Source organism: Gymnoscopelus microlampas, assembly GCF_963454915.1.
Source record: "Gymnoscopelus microlampas genome assembly, chromosome: 20".
Lineage (NCBI taxonomy): Eukaryota > Metazoa > Chordata > Actinopteri > Myctophiformes > Myctophidae > Gymnoscopelus > Gymnoscopelus microlampas.
The window spans coordinates 27,320,245-27,341,717 of record NC_139957.1 but is presented as its reverse complement, the minus strand read 5'-3'; the positions used below and the strand labels follow the sequence as shown (position 1 = coordinate 27,341,717).

Below are 21,473 nucleotides of genomic sequence, written 5' to 3'. Positions count from 1 at the left end.
TACTTGAATAAAGGTACAACATTATTGGTATCAAAATGTACTTAAAGCAACAAAAAATAAAGTACTCATTATGCAGAATGTCCCATTTCACAAGTTTTCAAATGTAAAAACATCTTTTGAAAATAGCAGATCTACAATAGCAGCTCACAACGCGTCGCATCACGACACATTGTGAGCTTGTAGATCGGCTATTTTCAAATGACCGAAATGTGGATAATGCCCACTCATACAAATGGGTATAATGTATGTTTTGTAATAATAATCAAAATCCTAAGTAACTAGTATCTAAGGTTTTCAAATAATTGTAGTGCAGTAAAAAGTACCAAATTTTCCTCTGAGATGTACTAGAAGTAAAACTACTGAAAATTGGATACACTCAAGTAAAGTAAAACCAAATACCACACAATTGTATATAAGTATACTTGAGTAAATGTAGTAGTTACTTAGTTTCCACCACTGCTATTTGGAATATGAAAACGGCAGAATACAGTACTAAATTGTCTTTCTCACACGTTAATTTAATATTTGCATTGGTGTCTATTTTATCCACACACAGTGTGTAATACTGTTGTAGTAAACAACACGGTCAATGTGCGTCAATTCAACTTCATATACATACAGCTCCGTCGGAAATGAGTTGCTTCTGCTTTCAAAATAATACTAATATATTTACAAAACACAAAAACATAAAAGGTATAGTACTAAATATCAGGATCATTCACAGAGTGAAAGTCCAAAAATCATTATAAAATGTGTATTAATCAAAAATCATGTTACATTACTTGACTGAGGTAATCTCTGCCTTTATTTTTATATAAACATATTTATATAAAATATGTTGATAATGTTTTATGAAATAACTCAAATTCGTGGGACACTTGCAGCAACCAAAAATAATGTCACACTCTCTTTTACACATGCAAACTTGTCATGTGACAAATAAAAGTGAATGAAAAAAGTTAAGTCGGAGTAAATAGTATTATCATGGTACTTGGTTATACAATGCAATTGCAATGGGTAATATAAGTTCAGACTTCTGGTTTTATTAGACTTATCTTATTTACTGTAAATAGTTTTGGAAAACTGCTAATAATAATCAAGATCTACAAAGTAACTAGTAACTAAAGTTTTAATATAATTGTAGTGGAGTAAAATTACAATATTTTCCTCTGAGATGTTGCAGTGGAGTAGAAGTAGTAACAATATACTCCAGTAAAATAAAAATACCTCAAAATTGTACTTAGGTGCAGGACAGTTACTTTACACCATTGGTATTTATTTTGACGGGAACTACGGGAAGTTGGGTTTTTATTGAAGCTGGTTTGACGCCAGTGTGGGGGGGCATAGATATCTATGGTGGGGGGGTTCACATCATGATCACATGACAGAAACAGAAAGCAGGGTTGCCAAGTCCGCTTATTATAAGCGGGTTTGGGCTTGTTTTTCTGTAAAGTTGCTTGTAAATATAGGTAGTTGCGGTTTCGGTTATTCTGGGCTTGTTTAAAAGTGTATTTGCTTATTTAGGCATGCTTCCAAATTGTTTTATTATTATTTAAACCACTTGTTCTCAAATATTTTCATGAAAATGTGCCGGGAGCATCATATATATTCATACATATTCCACATTTTATTGCAAGAATTTTTGAAAATAGCAGATCTACAAGCTACAAGTTGTGAGCTTGTAGATCGGCAATTTTCAAATAGCCGATCTACCGGTTAGAACCGGTAGAACCGGTTGCTTGCTTCTTTCGCACAACCTGGCAACACTGGAAACAGAAAGCTGCATACGCGCCGTGGCGGAGTGCGAAGATGGCGGAGAACAGCAGCGTTGAGCCCTCGGATCATGAGCCCGAGGAGGAGTGGCGGGGCGACCGGCCCCTGGACACCGCCGAGGACACTCTGGTGGCCATGGAGACCCTGCTGGCCACACTGAAAACCTTCGAAGACGTCCTCAGACAACAGGACATATCATCGGTGTCTTCCACTGAATACTGCGACAACTTCTGCCAGGTAGTGTTGTGTGTGTGCGTGTGTATGTGTGTAGGTGCGTGCGTGCTTAAAACCCAATGCTAACCCTGTGGCTAAAAAAGCCTGGGCTTTAGTTGCACAGCGGTGTCCGTGTTGCGTGAAAATAGCCGATCTGCAAGCTCACAACGCGTCGCGCTGCTATGCACTGTGAGCTTGCAGATCGGCTATTTTCGGCTTGGTAATAACACATAGCGAGGTTGTTTCGCTTTCTAGTTTCTGCAAGCTGCTGCTACACGACGACTGCGGTGTTGCCAGGTTTCGCGAGAGAAACGAGCAACTGGGTCTATGAAAACAAGCCCAAAAGAAGAGAGCCCGCCTTCTCCCCTTTAACGTTTTGCAATTTGAAAATAGCCCATATACAAGCTCAAAACAAGCTTTAAAAAAATCTTGAAGAAAAAATTGGAATATTATAGAAACAGTTTAACAACACACTTGTATGGGCAGTCCCTGGGATAACATATTTTAAGATGGGGTGGGGGGGGGGGGGGGGGGGGGTCCTTGACTTGTGTTTGAGAAACACTGCATTAGGGAACAAGCCCAAATAAGCTACTACACTTACGAGTACCCAAAAAACCGCAACCACCAATATTGACAAGCAACTTACCAGAAAAACAAGCCCAAAGTAGCTGATAATAAGCGGACATGGCAACACTGGACGACGGCCTGGCCGAGCACTTCTTTGGCCCGCTAGCTTCTTCTACCGGGATCAACAATAACAACAATACTTGTTTTTCTTTTACGGTTTGCAATCATGCACATCAAATAAATCATGTTTTTTTGCCATATGCGTTGGGCAAATAACGTTCATGCATTGGTGGTTAAGCTTCTTACGCAATGTTGACAATTCTTACGAAGCCCTGTTTGTTTGGTTTTTTTGCTCGTTTGCAAAACTGCAAAATGTGCAATTTTTTTTTATAGTTGAACTGTCAACTAGGGTTTAATAATGGACATCTTCATAATATTTCAAGCCGTGCATGCACGTCAGATAACAATAAACAAAATGTGAGTTTTGCAGTGTACTGAACTGGAGGAGATGTGCATGTGTGGGGCGGGGCGCACATTATGCACAAGTAGCCAGTTATCCCCAAATCATGTTTGAAATAGCCAATGGTGGATAAATCTACTTAAAGCAGTGGTTCTCAAACTTTTTCGTGCCAAGGACCCCCAAATAGACATTTATTAGACCGCGGACCCCCATTTGAAAAGATAAGCCCAATTCATATAGTAAAATCAATGTTAATTTAACTCTGAGAGTGTACAAATGGACCCGTTACCAAATCACTCAGAGTTACAGACCCATAAGGGTCCATTTGGTCCCTGTCCATCATTTAGCTGGGGACCCCCTGGAACCCCCTCAAGTACCCCTGGGGGTCCTCGGACCCCACTTTGAGAACCAATGACTTAAAGCACCAAAAAAAAAGAAAGTCCTCATTATGCTGAATGCAGTAGGTCCCGTTTTCAAATATATAAAATGTATACAAATCTTTTGAAAAACTTGTAGATCGGCTATTTTCAAATGGCCTAAATGTATGTAAGGCTGAAGTGGTAAATGCATGTTTTGTAATAATAATCAAAATTGTACTTAAGTACAGTACTTGAGTAAATGTACCTAGTTACTTTACACCACTGATTATTATTATCATTATTGAAGTGTCAGTTTAGTCGGTTATTTAAAAAAACTGCAGTATAAGCCTTATGAATAAGCTCTAACTAATAATGTATGCACTGACTGTGCAGTAAAACAGGTTGGTTGAACTAGTTCAAATGGGAAGCATTCCTGTGTGATGTCATGAGTCATACCTCTTGGGGGTCTCCAGAATTAAACCACGTTCGGCAGGTCTCCTGGAGGAAGGCTTGTATATTTAGACTGAGGGGAATTAAAATAGTAGCTGTTATATAGACTAGAACTAACCTTGGGCACCAAGGTGTCTGCCACCTGGCAAATGAGACTCTTGGGATACTGATGGAGCCGGGATGCTTTGTGTTTACCTTTCGCAATAAAGGCAGTGGTGTAAAGTAACTGATACATTTACTCAAGTACTGTACTCAAGTACAATTTTGAGGAATTTTTTACTTTACTGGAGTATTTTCAATGCTTTTTACTTCAACTCCACTACATCTCAGAGGCAAATATTGTACTTTTACTCCACTACAATTATTTGAAAACTTTAGTTACTTTGCACTACATTTGACAATACATCTCAATCCCATATATTGAATACGTATTTTATATCTGCCATCTTTTATTTAAACAAGAGAAAGAGGAACTCTTAATTTTGTATTTCTTTTTTACACTATGTACATTTGATGGGTTAAAAATATATATTATTGTTATATTACGATTTATAAATGTAACTGTAGGTTGTGGCTTACAAATAAATTCACCCACTCCTTTACACTTGTTAACTTGTGATGTGACAAAGTGAAGTTGATTTGAATTGATGGCACCACAATAAAGTGAAGTTGAGTTTAAGTTCTGCACCAAGACTCGTTTGACAGGTTGCGATCCAAACATCATTTAGATATTCAGATGCTGTTTGTTTTGTCTGCTGTGCTGGACAGTCTGGGGTTGTTGTCCTTTGCCTTAAATGCCTTAAAAAACTTCATAAGAACAGTGTTGGCGTAACGAAAAGTTTCTCTGGGAAGATAAAATAAATACAAAATGATATCTATATACTGTACACACACACTATTTGTCTTTGTTGAGATATGCAGTATATACCTTTTTGTATTGTAGGTCAACAGCAATAGCCTTAGCCCTAAGTAACTTTCACATTCTCTTAATAACTTTCACTTTCATTTTGTTGTAGAGACAACTTCAAGACCTCTGTGCAGTGTCAGTGTGGTTGATATGCGTTTAAAATGTATTTGTTTAAAGAATCTCTCACACTCAGCAGTAGAAACGTTGTCTCTCCTGTGGGGGTTCAAATCATATAAATCTTACAATTGAAGCTTTAAATGGTATTTTTTATACCCAATATTATATCTTATGTCTATTATGTCTCTAAATTGACAGTGATCTTTTTCACCAATAAGAAAAATGTACTTTACAATAAATATGTTGGTGTAGCCTAACTTGCTATAAAATAGAATGTGTACATTTTGCTAGTTGTTTGAACATGAATCATCAAATTGAAGATTATATCAAATACTTTATATTATCAGGCAAATCTGGAAAATGCATTCTGGAATAATCAAACTGAAAACATTGTCTTTGTAAACGGCAATGAGGTTAGCTTTACTTGTTTTTCACATTTGTTTTTAATAGTTAAACTCAAGTTACTTAACCCATTTAGACCTGAGGCCGATTTTAAATTTGCCTTCTAAATCCTGACCCTTTTCAAGTTTTCTGAAAAACATCAAATATTTATTCCAAAATTACAAAAAAATATGTTGCTATATACTGTACATAGCAACAAGAATCCCAAAAGGGGTTCCTGGCTTGAAAGGTATGGTTACGTAATGGGGTTCCAGGTCTAAATGGGTTAATGATGACAAAAGCCTTGCAAGCAATTACAATGTGATTTAAAAAAAAAATTCTAATGACACCCAAGCCTGCCTGTGTCAGGTGTTTTTATAGTTAGTAGATGCCTTACATTTGAATACCCTTAGGCCTAATCAGGAGAACCTCACACAAGACAGAACGTCAGCTGGGAGCAATTGGGTCTAGACTGGCATCTCTCATGGGTGTCCAACCCCTCTCATCTAATCTTGCCATCTTTGTGACTCTATCAGTGATAAACAAATGCAAAGTTCACTAATAAGTCTAAGAGTGTAAAAGCCCTGCTAGCTACACTGAACTGGGCCAAAGTGTTTTGAATGAACCAACATTTTCATCCTTAGAACCCTATGCTCTCACTAGTGCAACTAAACATTTGGGTCGGGGGAGGTTAAGATTAACAGTACTGTGTGCGGGGGGGGGGAGGGGGCGTGCGCTGCCCTGCTGCACTCAGGAAGTTTGACGGCCCTTTAGATTTTCAGATCCTGTCTACAAGTGGATGAAGGTAGCATATTACATTGCTATACCCATGACATCCTGCTCTTGTGACCTTCATCTAGTGAGCATACCTTACCATGTCATACGTCTTGTAGCCACAACATAACAAACTGATCTGAACATGGGCAACTGACAGCCCAATTAAAAATGAGAAACTATCTGTGTTATATACTTTTGAGGGGCACTTGAACACAATGTCCAGACAAATAGAGATATCGTTGCTGTCCACATATGTCCAAAACGGTTCATTTTCAAGAAATAGAAAAAAGAACCTGTGTTCCCCCATGGATCCAAACAAAGTAGTTATTATTCAGTCACAAGCACTTGTTAATACTTTCATTGGTTCAATATTTATAAAACCCAGAGACACAGTTAATTACTTTTTTTGTTAAAAAAAATAGTTCTATGAGCTCACAAGCTTGTAGATCTTCTATTTTGCTACTTTTGTGTGATACTGTATTATGACGAAGTAGGTCACTCATTTACAACACAAAACATAAAAAGTTGAAATATGGAGATACGTTAAGTTTTTTTTCCGACAGCAACGATCTACTATTTGACTAGTTGGCTGTTGGACAGCTAGACAAATATTATGACCCAACTCTAATGTCTGTGTTTGTTTATAGGCACTAATGCACTATGCTGGGAGCAGAAACTCAGTAGAACATGGTCTGCCTCTGCTGGAGGTCTACTGCCTGTCCATAAACTGCTTTGCTGCCGCCAGGAACCACCTCACCCCAGAGTCAGACAGCGTGGCCCTCGTATTGAAGAGACTTGCTTTGTGAGTACTAATGATTTTGACATTAAACAAGGTTTCATTATGAGATGAAATATACTTTAGGCTGTCCCCGACTCAGTATTTATCTAGTTGAGTCGGGAGTTTAATGCGACTCGTCAAAGTCAACTTTTTTTTATTTAGAAAATAGGTTTTTATGACCTTATTGGAGTCTACAATTGCAAGTGGAAAGTGGAACAGAGCCATATGAATATTGTTTTGAACATTTAAAAGCAATGAATCCGTTAACTACATGACGACAGACTGCTTCTTTTAATTGCCAACAATCCTGTGTAGGACTATATACAGTTGGGAGCACAACGCTACTGTATCAAAGAGCTATTTTGCAGATACAGTAGTCGCTGGTGCAGGTGGTCTCGACTGACTATTCGATTCGTCGACTTTCAGGGGACAGGCCTAATATACTTTATTTATTTCTGAGAGAATACACTGGTGATAGCCCTTACTAGATATATGTATATGTATATATTTGTATATATATATATTTGTATATATCCTCATACCGATACGATAACTAATATTAAAGCTTAATATTATTTATTTTAATGAAAATAACAATATTATTGCTATGTGTAATGTTACACAAGGCTGTAATACACACAGCACTTCTCATTAAATAGCAAATAATGTACATAAAAGGCATGTTATTTAAATTCAAAGCAATTTATTGTTGAACTGTAGGTTAGTAGGCTCCGTATCTCTCTAATAACCCAACTCGTGGAATTCTGGGAGAAAACTAAATTGTCTGCTGAATATTGTAGAACTGTTTTATTACTAATAGACGGGAGTGTTTTTGAGATATATAAGCTTATGTGAATTATAAGCAAACTTAAATGCCCCTGTAGTGTGGTAAAATTGCAGGGTCCATTGACTGGGGACCTAATTATGCATGCCTGAGGGAACACATTTTCACTTTTGTGCTTACAGGAGCTGTTTTGAATTGCTGCTGTCAGTGCCTGAAAATGACATCCCGTATGAAGCTTGGGATCAGTTTCACCATGCTGTCCAGGTAAAGTACCCGTTCTTCAAAACGGTAGATAGAAGAAATTGTAAAGAAAATATTAGTGATGATGATGCACCGAAGTGAAAATTCTTGGCTATAATAAGGAATCACTTGGCCGAATACCAAAATACCATCGATTTGTTTTGCTTTTTAATTATATCTTTATTCGCCAGTTTTTTATACCACTGCTCATGGCTGTGACGCTGTGAGATCGCCAAAAATGTCCCCCATTGTTATGGAAAATATGCACCAAACAACAATGCCCGTTTTTCACTTTCCCAAAATGTAAGCGTTTTTTCTATGTACCATTCATCCTAAGATATCATAACATCATAGAAAAGGTAAGAAAACCGTCGCCGCCAAAATTCCCCTTTAAAGCATAATATATAGCAATCAGTAAAGTATTCATTTTTACTTAAAAATACAAATTATAAAAATAAACGGGATGTATTCGATTCTCCTTAAGTTAAGGACCTTAACCACTTGCACCCCAGGAAACTTATTCTGGGGGAACATTCAGCAAAAATAGCCGATCTACAAGCTCAAACTTGTAGATTGGCTAGATCGGCTGTAGGTGTAAACGTGAAAAAAGTATGGTTGTAAGATGCATTTTACTAATTAAACTATTATGTTTCCTAAATAATGAATTGCATGTTTTGAAAGATCAACCCTAGTTTTGTATAAATCTATTTGAATAGATCACTCCGATCTAGCACAGTACCAAACTAATTTGGTAATTAAATTCAAGTGGCATCTCCGCTACGCTCAATATTGTACTTTGCTGTAACCCACACATGCATTTGCGTCTCCACACGTTCATAAGGCAAACCCAACGAACGAAAGTAATCCAATAACTCGTCAGGATAGATCAATAAAAAGAATCCATAGCAATCGATTATTGCCAATAATCTGACAGAAGCTATAAAAAAAAATCTCACTGGTATAAAGACTCATTGATAGATATTCCTGTATGTTCTCTCCACTGATTGTGGCATGCAGTTATACAGGTATATTCCACAAATAGGCAGAGGCCTAGCAAATTGATAGCCCATATGGTCTAACATAGTCTGACTTCACAAATAATTAGCATAACAAATAGCCAATCTGCAAACTCACAAGCGGTCATGATGAAGTTGTGCAACCTATTTATTTTCATTATTTGATGTACAATGAAGTATAGGGCTTAGATTTAATGGCAATGTGTACCGAAGTTATTGTAATGCAGGCTATTAAACATAAGGCAAAATAAACACATACGAATGGAATAAGTGTGAAAAACTCAATGGTTTGTGATCAGATTGACAGCTTAATGAACAGTAAAGGCACCAGGATGAGTTAAGAATAAATCTCCATGGTAACTAATGTGGCATTGCTTTCATGAAACCGATTCATGGATAAACATATCCAGGATAACTGGCTAAATTAATCTGACGAGATAACTCGGCTGAAACCGATTAATCGCTTAACCAAGATAAATTCATCCAGGATGGCTGATAAATCCCGGGTTCATCTGGCATCTAGGTTTCGTGAAACAGGTCCCTGGCTGTCGCTGCCCAGCTTAGACGGGAACTCCCCAGCCGACACCCTGGTCAGAACAAAAGAATCACCCGTGGCCATTGATCTGCAAAATGGTTGATTGAATCAAGACAGGCCTTCAGGTCAATGTGCCACTCACACCCTAGCTTGACGTGACCAGTCAGAACAGTATGGAGCAATATACTGCAAATATTATACAAATGAACAACTTCATATTTCCCATTACACCTGTAAAATGGGGTTGTGGCATTAAAACATGTATATGTATGTATGTAGATTGATATCTATATATATATATATAGATAGTAACTTACTGACTTAGGACTACTGCAGATAAGAGCAACTATTTTGAGCAGTGTCACGAAACCCTCATTTTCAAATGCAGTTTAGGCTGTGAGCTACAGCTCTTCTGGTGCACTCTTTATGTTGGGACGGACCCCTCGCTGTTGTTACGCTAAACGGTAACATTGAGTGACGTTCGAACATTGTCGTTGCAAACTTTGCAAATAAACTTTGTTTGCACCGTGTAGGTTTTGGAATGTCAAAACCAGTTCCGAATTATTTAGGGACCAAATCCTCTGTGTTTTTGTCAGTCCATTGATTGCTTCTGCCACTGCGCTGCCTACAGCAGCCAACACTGAAAAAGTTTATAGTTGTCGACCTGTCCAAATCCCCCATTCTTTGTTGTTGTTTGTCTGGTGGCAAGACTTTTAAATTCCATCCCCACCGGAAAATAATCATGTCATTTGAATCGGGTGCAGTACGTTAGTCCGACAGCGCATTCCTCCGACAGCGCAGCGCTCCGACGTTTCAATACTAAACCCGAACCAAAACCGCACCCTAACCCTAACCGCACGCGGATGCCACATTGTCGGAGAAAAGGTCTGTCGGATTATCGCATGCCTCCCATTTGAATCGCAGGAAAAGCACTGCTGTTTTTCTGTCATGTCATGAATATAGAATGTGTTTTGGCTCATTTAGATGAGCTGGTGTGATCATCTATGTGCTCAATGTAGGTACACATTCTAAGTAAGTACCAATGTGTACAGCCTGAGCTCAGGCTGTACACATTGGTACTTCAAAGACCGTCAGCCATGCGCAGTTTGGTCCAATAAAGACCACTAAATAAATCCAGTGTTTTGACAGCAGAAGTAATGCCTGAGTCACTGTGGAAGCATGAGCATAATCTTTACCTTCTGTGTATTGCAGCTTGCACATGACAACTTGCTGCACTATGGGAGCACAGACCTCCAAGCCTTGCTCCAAATCACCGGAGAGGGTGGAGCATGGTGCAACCAAGTCCTTACTGCCCTGTTCACCGGTCAGCATATCAGTCCAGAAGAAGGTTGGTATCTCACTTGAATGCCAAGATTTAGATTCTGATATGGTGTGTGGGAGGTGGTTTGTAGTGTCTGTGACATTATTTCACCCTATCCCATATTTCTCATTGCCTTTCTATTCTCCCTCTCTCCCTAGTTGATGCATACATAAGCTTAGAGGGGGAGGGCTTTATGGAAATGCGAGTGAAGCACCTGGAGAAGATGGGCGAGGTGACCAAGGCAGTAGTGCTTGCTAAAGCCTGTACTGACTGTTGCCTCATCTCCAACCAAGCCACTTTCCGTCATACCTACGTTTCCCTGCTATGCCATCTGCTGCCCAGTGAGGAGGCCATCACAGAGGTATTAATGACATCTAGGATGGGAATCATGTAAGGCTGTATCAAATAGTTTGATGCTTAATTCATAATGTTGACATTCAAATTCTTAACCAACCTTTGAAAATGTTTGCAAAACACTCTTTTATTTGATCAATTAACAATTGCTGAGCCTCCTTCAACTTCTTTAAGTCCAGTAGTCCACAAGGTTCCTTGTTTTACTGACTAACATCTGTTAATGTCATACTGCATGATTACTGCCTAACGGATGTTAGGTTAGGCAGTAGTAATCATGCAGTTTGCAACTGTGTAACTCTCTCAAGTGTCACTTGAGAGAAAAAAGCACCGTCCCCAATTAAAGGATCTACACCATGATTTTTCTTTCTTTTTAAATATTTAATATCATATTGTTTATGTTCCTCAAACGTTTTTTTTTTCTTCCTAAGTTGGAACTGAAAAACAGGAGGGATTGTACCGCTAGTGACGTCACTTTCGGGGCCAAATCAGTTTGGCCTGTTTTGAGACCAATTTACATAAAACCCCAGATATGCTGTTGAAAGCCTGAGTGCTCAAACTGGAGTATGTTTTGGCATAGAAGAGAGGAAGGGGAGACCAAAAACACACAAAAAAGAAGGAAAAGTTAAAATTCATGGTGTTTAAAACAAGGTAGGGTGGAGGCACCTGCATTTGTAGATTTGGCCGTTATCCAGTTTGTGTCCTTTCAACTGCAGTTTTCACTTGATATTTGATCGTCTTTATTTGCAGTCTGACAAATTCATTTTTGCTAATAGAAGTGTTTTTAAAGAGCTAAACAAACACACTATAGCAATGATTACTATCAGAATATGGAGCTTAAATGTAAACAAACCTTTTTGTTTTAACAAAAATATTTCACTTGGAGCACCTTGAAGGCATGAGTGGAGAGGAGTGACTAAGTTCCCGACTGTACTAAACAGCAGTGCTTGTTCTGCAGATGCACGTATTCCTATCAAAAGGTAGCGAGTTGATTCTGGTTATCTCGGTAACACCCGTCAGGGTTCCCACGGTCATGAAATTCCTGACCATAGTATACCATTCTATGCTTAATTCTTTTGTAATACTATATGTACATTAACACAGTAACCCTTGCGGCATAGCATACTGTAAGTAAGAGCCTCATTATTGTGTCATATAGGCCTAGAAATCAAGTCAAATATTGTAGAAATGTTTTTTAAATGAATTGGTAAAAATGTGTGGGAACCCTGACACCAGTGCAACGGTTCATTGTTTGCATCCAGGTTGTGCTCCTGAAGATAATGTGTCAACTAACTCTTAATCAATGTACTCTCAGGCATGAGAGACGCAGTTGATGATGTACTTTGACTTGTCATTTTAAGGAGATCTCCTTAGTTTCTTTTATTCCAGGAGGGGGCACACTATCTCCATCTTTGATAGCAGCAGCTGTCGGATTGGCTTCAGTTTTGTCGTTGGCTGCCAATATCTCTGAAGACAGTAGTGCATATTTGGTGTTCTTCAACTGTTTACCCCTATACCAGGGGGTCTGTAATTCTTGGCCAGCAGTTATTTTAGAGACCTTATTTACCATACCATAGGGTTAGGCCAGACCATATTTTTCGCTTCTCTCTTATTTTCCATGTGAGTTCATTGTCTTTGTCTCGCTTGATCAAATTCCCGCTAGCAGAACAGGATTTACAGAAGGGACGATGACATAATTCACCCGTTGGATGTCCTGCCAGTTTTGTACAGTATAAGATGCCCACATCTTATTTTACTTTTTAATTTTTTTTAATTTTACTATCAGACACGCAAGATGTGAGCAACCTCTTGTGCCTATTATTTTTGTTCCCCATCATGTTGTGCAGTCCTGTGAAATGTGAATGATATTAGGATAGGCTAGTGGCAATAGTGTTTTTGGCGGGGAGAGTAGGGAGTAAGAAATAAAACATTAAATAAGCATATCGGAGAGAAAATAAAAATATCAAGATATCTATATACACATAATATAGGAACATTACAAATAATATTCCTGGTGATTTACCAAGGGTCACACACCTCAGAGAGATTAGTAAAAGGCTTGTTAAAGTAAATACTGTGTGGCCTTTTCAATTAAACAAGTTAATTTTGATATAATCTTTCACTGGTATATTTTTCCGCTGAATTCCACATGAACAATTTTTTGCCAAAGTTTCTGCCCCTCGACACGGAAATGTACTGGAAATGCATTTATTTATGTATTTTAAAGTTGAGGCATACTGGTTCTATCCTCTGTGTTAGGACCCTGCAGCTTTGGAGTGGTACTTTCCCAAATTAGTTAACAGAATTCTGGGAATCGCAGTTCTAATCGACAACAGAGCTACTAGAGGTGCTGTCAATAAGACAACTAAAATGGATGTTACAAATTATGACTTGAATCAATTATTAAGTTTCAAACCATCTGTTTTGCTCAATATCTTATTGTCATTTACCGCTTTGGAAGATCTGTCATCACCAGAGGAAGAGGATTTCAGATTATTAGTATTTTTTTACACACACATACACACACACACACACACACACACACATCTTAACATTCTTATTTATACTTAGTTTCATTGTATTTCTAAAGTTTTACTTTCAGTTTTTTTGGGGGCTCAAGAACAGCAAATCAAAAACCAGCACACAAACAAATGCTCACAACTGCCTGCCTCTTGTCTCATAACAGATATCTAGACTTGACTGTAAGGATGTGCTGGAGATCACATGTAACATGGAGACAGAAGGGGAGGAGAATACAGCCTTCATTCTGTGTACCACTTTCCTGACACAACAGCTTCAGCAGCAAAGCCTTTACTCCTCCTGGTGTGTACTGTGTATAATATGATGTCGTATTAGGTTTGTGGTGTGTGAAAGCAAGTCAATACATACAGTTTCTATGTTTCCTCCATGTTTAGAAAGCCTTCATTTGGTGTATTATGAGGTGTAGTCATACAGAGCTGGTTACATGTGCTGATATGTCGTGGGTGTGCTGCAAAGTATAAATGAAAGCCTGAGTGATACTTTGTTGCACGTCGGTGTTGTGAGCTTATTTTCAGTGCACGACACTATTGTACAACAAAGTCTAAATCAAGCCTAAGCCTGACTGTGTTTTCATCTTGTCCAAAGGGAGTTGACACTGTTGTGGAGTAAGCTTCAGAGGAGGATTGACCCTTCCTCGGAATCTCTTTTGGAGCGGTGCCTTCAGCTAGGTGCCATTGCCAAAACGGTCGACCATTTGTTGTACCTGGTCCGAGTTATACGAACAGAGGTAAGAATAGGAAACTGTTTTTCCATTTTGATATTTTGGTTAAATTATGAAGCATCTCTGACACCTAAGCATGGCCGTAGATCCAAAATGGCTTATGTTCCATTTCTGGTGTATCCACAATTAAGTGTGTTTCTACGGCCGTGGGTCTAAATTTTAAATGAAATGTATTCTATTAAGTTTTAAGAAACACTGTTCTAGTGTAATGAAATGAATAGGACTTTGGTATTTAGTGTCCTGAGCGTAATGACCGTGCCAACAGTATGACCATATAACCATTTCAGTTATAATAGTTGATGTCTTCGATCTCCGAACAACTGCTGGATATTAATAAGATGTCACTCTCTTTTCAGGCAGAAGACTTGGGACTAGCTTCATCAGTGGAGCTTTGTGTTAAAGCTCTCCAGCTTCCAAAGCAAAATGACTCGGATACGAGGATCTCTGTCTGCAAGACAGTTTGCGGCCTTCTTCCAGGTGACCTTGAGGTGTTGCGTGCCTGCCAACTCACAGTATTCCTCCTTGGCCCTTGTCAAGAGATCTTTGGCTGCCTTGAAGAACTGTACCTGCGCCCCGACCAGAAGTATGACCAAGAAAATGGAATTATCCCAAACTCGCTGCGCTGTGAGCTTCTCCTTGCTCTCAAAGCGTACTGGCCTTTTGACCCTGAATTCTGGGACTGGAAAACTTTGAAATATCACTGCATCTCCCTCCTAGGGCTGGTGCCTGAGTCAGAGGGAGAAGAGGAGGAGGGTGGGGTGGAAAGCTTGACAGGCGTTAAACATGAGCCACTGCAACAAACACAGGAGATTGTAGAACCTGAGCATCAGAAGGAGTTATGTTGCAATATTGATGATCAAAATGACAACATGGATGTCAAAAAGGAATCGTCTGATAAGGCAGAAAGTTTAGGTGAATCGCATCAGACCAAGAAAATGAAGTTATACTGTCGGCTTTGCAAGAAGTTAGTTTCTGAAAAGCAAATCCTTACCCATTCCAGACGGCATGAGAAAGACAACGGCCACAAGTGCCCAGTCTGTATGGCCAGGTTTCCCAGCAGAAAGGAGCTTGTTCCTCACTTGAAACAACACATGCAGAATCCAGTAAAGAATTCTACAAATGATGGAAAGAAAAAGAAAGATTTGCAGAAACAGATGGAGGAGGATGACATTGAGCCAGGCGAGATCACCATTGACCCCTCTGTTATGCTTTATTACCAGTCCACACATGATCCGGATGTGCTGCAGCACCTTGTTCAACAAACGAAAAATGTCCATTTGAAACCGGTGGATGATGATGAGCATGTCACCTTTGATTACATCCACAGTCACTTTAACTTGCAGAACCGGGATGAATATCCATGCCCAGGCACTCACTGCACAAAGATCTTTAAACATTCCAAGTACCTATCTATCCACTTGAAGTCTGAGCACAAGGAGGATGACAATGTGAAACATTTCCTTGAAATGAGAGATAAGCGGGAGAAGTGTGCGTTTTGCAGACGCCATTTCATGTCTGCTTACCACCACCGCAAACATCGCAGAGTGCACAACAGTGATAAACCTTACATGTGTGTGGTTATAGGTTGTGGTGCTCAGTTTGAATCTTCTAATGAACTTGTCACGCATAAACAGACACATGGCTATCAGCTGAACTACCAGTGTGAGCTCAAAGGTTGTTATGTTACTCTTGCTGACTTGGGACAGATGTACCACCATGAAGCGCAGCATTTCCGAGATGCAGCATTTAACTGCACTAGTCCAGAATGTAACAGGTTCTACTTATCCAAAAAAGAATTAATCCAGCATTTAGCCACACATAGCATTGTTTTCTCTGAAGATGACTTTGAGAAACAAAGAGCTAAACAGAAACTTCCTCAGACAGTCACTGAGATGCCCAGCTCTAAGAAGTGTGTGGATTCTAAGACAGAGGAGTTGGTCAATGGTGACAACCTAACCTCTCACTCAACCAGTTGTGCCTCCTCATCGCAGTCATCCAGCAGCAAAGAGCCCAAGGGTATGATAACCTCAGTGGCTGTGTGTTTTGATGGAAGCAAGTTCACCTGTGGATTTGAGAAGTGTGGCATGACCTTCTCCAGAGCCAGAGATGTCCAGAGACATCTGAAATGTGCCCACCCAGAGCACCTCAAGTTGGAGAACAAAGAACACAAACATGACAAAGAGCGAGGCTCAAAATCCAAAAAGATAAATTCGGGAACTCCGCTGAACACTGAGGAAAAGGTAAAATATGATCTTGCAAATCCAATTCCATCCACTGAGGCAGGGAAAGAAAGAAAAGTAACCCCTCATCTCGGCCTCAATGAGACTTCAAACCTTGCACACACTGATACTCTAAGGGAGATACTAACTGGACTCAGCAAATTGGACCTGAACTCTTCTACCTGTCACAATGGCCCATGTGAGCCCTCTACCTCAGAGAACAATGTGTCACAAGACTCTCTCCACCAGGCTATCATGGCCAATTCCCCAGTTGTATTGCTTCCTAAGAAGCCTCCACACGTGGGTGAGGAGAGGGTGAACCTAAAATCAGAGCAAGCATCAGAAAATGGCAAAATAAACAATGTTGAATTGCCTGGCACTAGGCCATATGTCTGTGAGTTTCAAGACTGTGACTTCAAAACTGGACTGAGTTACAGCTTATCGCGTCATTATAACATGGTGCATGGCCGCACCAGGAAACAGGCCAAGGAGATGACTTCTTTTAAAACCACTTCCTTTAGACCCTTTGTGTGTCAAATCTGCTCTAAGACTCATAGAGCGATGCGTGCATTGAAGGATCACTATATTAAGGTCCATAATCTTAACAAAGCTACAGTGGGCATAGTAGACAATGTGTCTGTAAAGATTGACAGAAGTAAAACCACAGAGCCTAGAAGTAAAACCACAGAGCCTACAATGCACACATCTCTATCTTTAGTTAAAGATAGACTTAAAGTGAAGAAAAAAGAGGTTCCCAGCTATCAGCAGAGCTACAAAATAAGAAGGCCAAGTGTGACGGGAAGAGAAAATGTGAAAAACGTCGACAATCCCGCTGTTGAGGAAGGAGAGGATGAAGCAGAGGTGGGGGATGGAGAGCAGGGTAGTGGTGACGGCAGTGAGCAAAAGGTCGAAAATGAGGATGGAACTTCATACCAGGGCAGAGCAACAAGACGGTTGGTATCTAAAGGTAATTTGTGTTATATATTATCCAAATTCAACAAGCCTTTCCATTGTGTAGTTAAGGACTGTGATGCTGCTTTCTCAAACCAGGGAGGGCTTGTCCGACACCTACAGAGTGTGCATCACTATAATCGCTCACAACTCTTGCTGGAAAATGACTTGGATGTCCATCCCACCTCTGAAGAAAGGAAGGACCCTGGAAAAAAGAGGCCTGTCTTACACTCAGACGAACCTCAGCCCCAATACAAATGTCACTTTGCCAACTGTAATGCCTCTTACCACCTGAAAAGCAGCCTGGTGCGTCACACTCGTGACTTTCATTGCCAACCACCAGAGCCATTGCGATGCAAGTATGAAGGCTGTATGCGAGTGTTCATTAATGCCAACGCACTTAAGAAACATCTTCTGTATTCCCCCAATTGTGGATACTATGACTCACTTGTGTTGCGTCTGCAGAGCACTCACAAGAAGTCAATCAGTGGATGCCAAAAGAAGCTTATAGTTGCACCCCCTAGTCCCCAGAAAGAAGAACCTCCATTAGATAGTCCTGAGTCTGAAAAGGATGCCCATTCAGAGGTGACCTGTGAGGAGGATGTTGAAGAAAAAAAAATTGATATCCCAAGTATAAAACCGAAATCTAAAAGAGATCTAAAGAAACGCTATGACTGTTTTATCTACCGATCTCATGAGGAGGCATTACAGATGTGCCAAGACCCATCGATGATCTACCCATGCATGGTTCAGGATTGTGATTCGGTTGTGAAGTATGTAAGGAGCATTCAACGTCACTACGAAAGTGTTCACCGTATGCATAAAGATTATTTCTCTCAGAATGAGGACAAGCTTGTTATCACTGCAGAACAGTTAGAGGAACTGATACAGAGGAAATCAGCCCGGTCAACCTCTACTGCAACATGCGCACCCAATGGGGTTCGTAAAATGGAATATCAGGCAGAACCAGACAAACCAGGGGGACTACCCACACCCATGAGCCTACATTCCATCAATACAGACACATTGGCTAAGAATAACCATGAGACATTGGGCTTCCCAGAGGAGGAGCCACTTCCTGTAGAGAGAAATAATGTCCTGGTTGGTGCTGATGACGTGCTATATGGTGAACCAAGCACTGGTGGGCACAATGAAGAGCCAGCTGCCACAACACAAAATGGTTTGTTCCGTGAGGAGCGACCAAGAAGGCAGAAATCTAACATGCCTCTTCCTGCTGACACTGTTGATCTCTCCCCACCATCCTCACTACGCATCACTATTGATGAGTGCTTCCAAGGCGCATCGGTCAGCAAAGATGGCAGCAATGTGCCCAACCCTCCAGTGCGCCAACCGCTGAAACGTAAAAATGAGATGTCTGAGCAATCCTCCAATCAGAAGGATGCCCAGCCTCACTGCCCCCCACCTCGTACTTTTGACATTGCCACCTACAAGCCTATAGGCTTTGAGTCCTCTTTTCTCGAGTTCATACAAGAGACCAGTCCTATGGATAAAGAAATGACATCGCTTAAAAAGCGTGACTCTTTCAGACGCGGTTTTTCTGTCAAGGAGAACAACCGGTTGGGAATCACACTCAACCGCAGCAAATGCACTCGCCCCCCACTAGTGAAGCCCCTTGCCATGACTGGGGATTTCACATCAGTCCAAAATCTGAAATCCATTCTGGACAAAGCCCTAGCCGGGTGTGGGGACCTGGCCATTAAGCAGCTTCAGTACCTCAGACCCGTGGTGGTCCTGGAGAGACCCGTGGTGGGCCCGGACAGACCCGGGGTTGTCATGGAGAGACCCGTGGTGGTCATGGAGAGACCCGTGGTGGTCATGGAGAGACCTGTGGTGGTCCTGGAAAGATCTGTGGTGGTCCTGGAAAGACCAGTGTGCTCCCTGCCTGATGTCTTCCCTTCAGATTCTAACAGTAGCAAACTACTTTTTGGAAATAATTTACATTAGCACCTTTTTAACATTACTGAAAAAAAGCAGCTTCTTTTATCCTACTTTATGTCACAGTATTATTATATTTTTTTCCCTTTCAACAATATTAGCGAAATGATCGTATTATACTACTTTTAAGTTGCCAAACTGAAGACATTAAAGGAGGAGTTCACCCAAAAAATTACTTATTTTCTATCGATTGCACACCCCATGAAGCCTTGAATCCATGGATTTATTTTTGTTTTTGTGGCATTCCTAAGCCAATAATTTGATTCCTGTCTCCTACCGGCTAATGTATCCGGTAGGAGACACAAAGTAGATTATTTGTGTCTCCTACCGGATACACACCCGGTCATCAAATTATTGGCTTAGGAATGCCACAAAAACAAATCCATGAATTCAAGGCTTCATGGGGTGTGCAATTGATAGAAAATATGTCATTTTTTGGATGAACTCCTCCTTTAACTCACACAAGTGAGTACCATGTATATTTTTTTAAATATCATGGCACTGTTTTTTTTTTCAAAAGGTATGAAAATGACAAAACCCTTATTGATTCTGAATTCACATTTCAGTTAACTCATAATTATCAAAAATGAAATAGGCTTACATGTTGTACAAAAGTTCAGATTACTTATAGAAAAACAGGTCAGTAGCCTAGCCTATGGCAATGACTTGTTTGAAAATGTTATTCCCACTGTAAAGTACTTGGGGAATATGTTGAATTTCCATTTTACTTTGTATCAAGACAGTGTTTGGGTGCAGTTGGCAGATATTGCCTGAAATGTATGTAACTCTTTATAAAAAAAATAAATGTTTGAACAGATCCCTTTTGGAATTTATTTCATTTTCTTTATATGGGTAAGAAGCAAATTTGTTAGGTGGTCATAATCGAACAATGTAAATATAGCATTATTTCAATTCCAAGTTGTTCCTAATTTATTCAGATTAGAATGCATTTCAGACCGTCATTAAATTAAACCAAATGGGGAACTGCTGCTATTCTTTACCCATTGTCATCTGCTCCTTCAAGGGACCTTTTTAGCAGACTTGTGAATTGAATGGATGTATTTGCCTTAAACACACGCTGGACGAAGCTGTTTGATCTTGGCCATCTGGACCTGCCTTCGTAACCACTCGTGGTTGTGCATCTGGTCAAGTGCTTTCATCCAAACATCTCGTAGTACCATGATGGTCTTTATTTTTAACATGGGTGGTACTAAAGAAAAAAAGATCCTTAACTCTGGCAGTGTTGATACTGTACACATCAAGCTACACTACAATGACACATTCAAATTATAATTGACTCAAAGTTTTAATGTTTTCATCCACTGGACATGACACAAGGTTATATTTTTGTCCTCGGTGTGATAATTCCCGTTATCTCTGGCCTTGAGATTGACATTCCAGGGATTTTGCATGCATTCCAATAATCCATTGGCATGAAAGTGGTGTCTTGATGATTGTGAAACCTTCTTTATCTGGACTAAATGGGCTTCTTTAATTACAATAGGATATGTGCAAAGGAATCATCTGTAGACATGCATCCTCTGCATGACAATTTTTCAGCGGTTCTGGGTGTTAATCATTAGATGGACGGAATTTATTGGTATATTATTTAACATTTTTGTATTTGAGTTCAGTTGTAAACAAATGTTCCTTCGCTGGGTGAAAACATGGGTGGGCGCCTGTATTCGCTAGAGATGGTGGTGGGTAATTTGACTGAAAAGATAGGTTTGTGAAAATATTCAGTTATTGTGAAGCATGGAAATGGTCTCATCTGTTTCAGACACTAAATGGAGACTCTTGTGTCATTCATGAGTACTATGAGATATAGTTTGCACATGAATCTCACTAATTTTTTTGTCCCCTAATAAGATTATTAAAACATTGAAAAGTGTTATGTAGAGTTGAGACATAGAATAAATATTAGGCAGCAGGAGGAAAACATTGGCCCTCACAGAGACTGAACAAAGGACAGAAAATATAAATACAATGTTATGACCCAGGTGAACTTAAAATAATGAATGCGGAAACATAAGGTGACACATGGGTGACATCTAGT

General features: G+C 39.8%; 1 protein-coding gene across 1 annotated transcript; it reads left to right on the top strand.

Moving 5' to 3' along the window:
- The first annotated feature begins 1,767 nt into the window (after nucleotides 1-1,767).
- Nucleotides 1,768-19,632, top strand: rlf (RLF zinc finger). Its single transcript, XM_084044038.1, has 8 exons — nucleotides 1,768-2,010; nucleotides 6,652-6,806; nucleotides 7,749-7,830; nucleotides 10,570-10,705; nucleotides 10,837-11,039; nucleotides 13,716-13,852; nucleotides 14,156-14,297; nucleotides 14,648-19,632. Exons 1-8 carry the CDS (start codon nucleotides 1,810-1,812, stop codon nucleotides 19,424-19,426), a joined length of 5,835 nt encoding a protein of 1,944 aa, XP_083900164.1. The 5' UTR covers nucleotides 1,768-1,809; the 3' UTR covers nucleotides 19,427-19,632.
- Nucleotides 19,633-21,473: the final 1,841 nt, after the last annotated feature.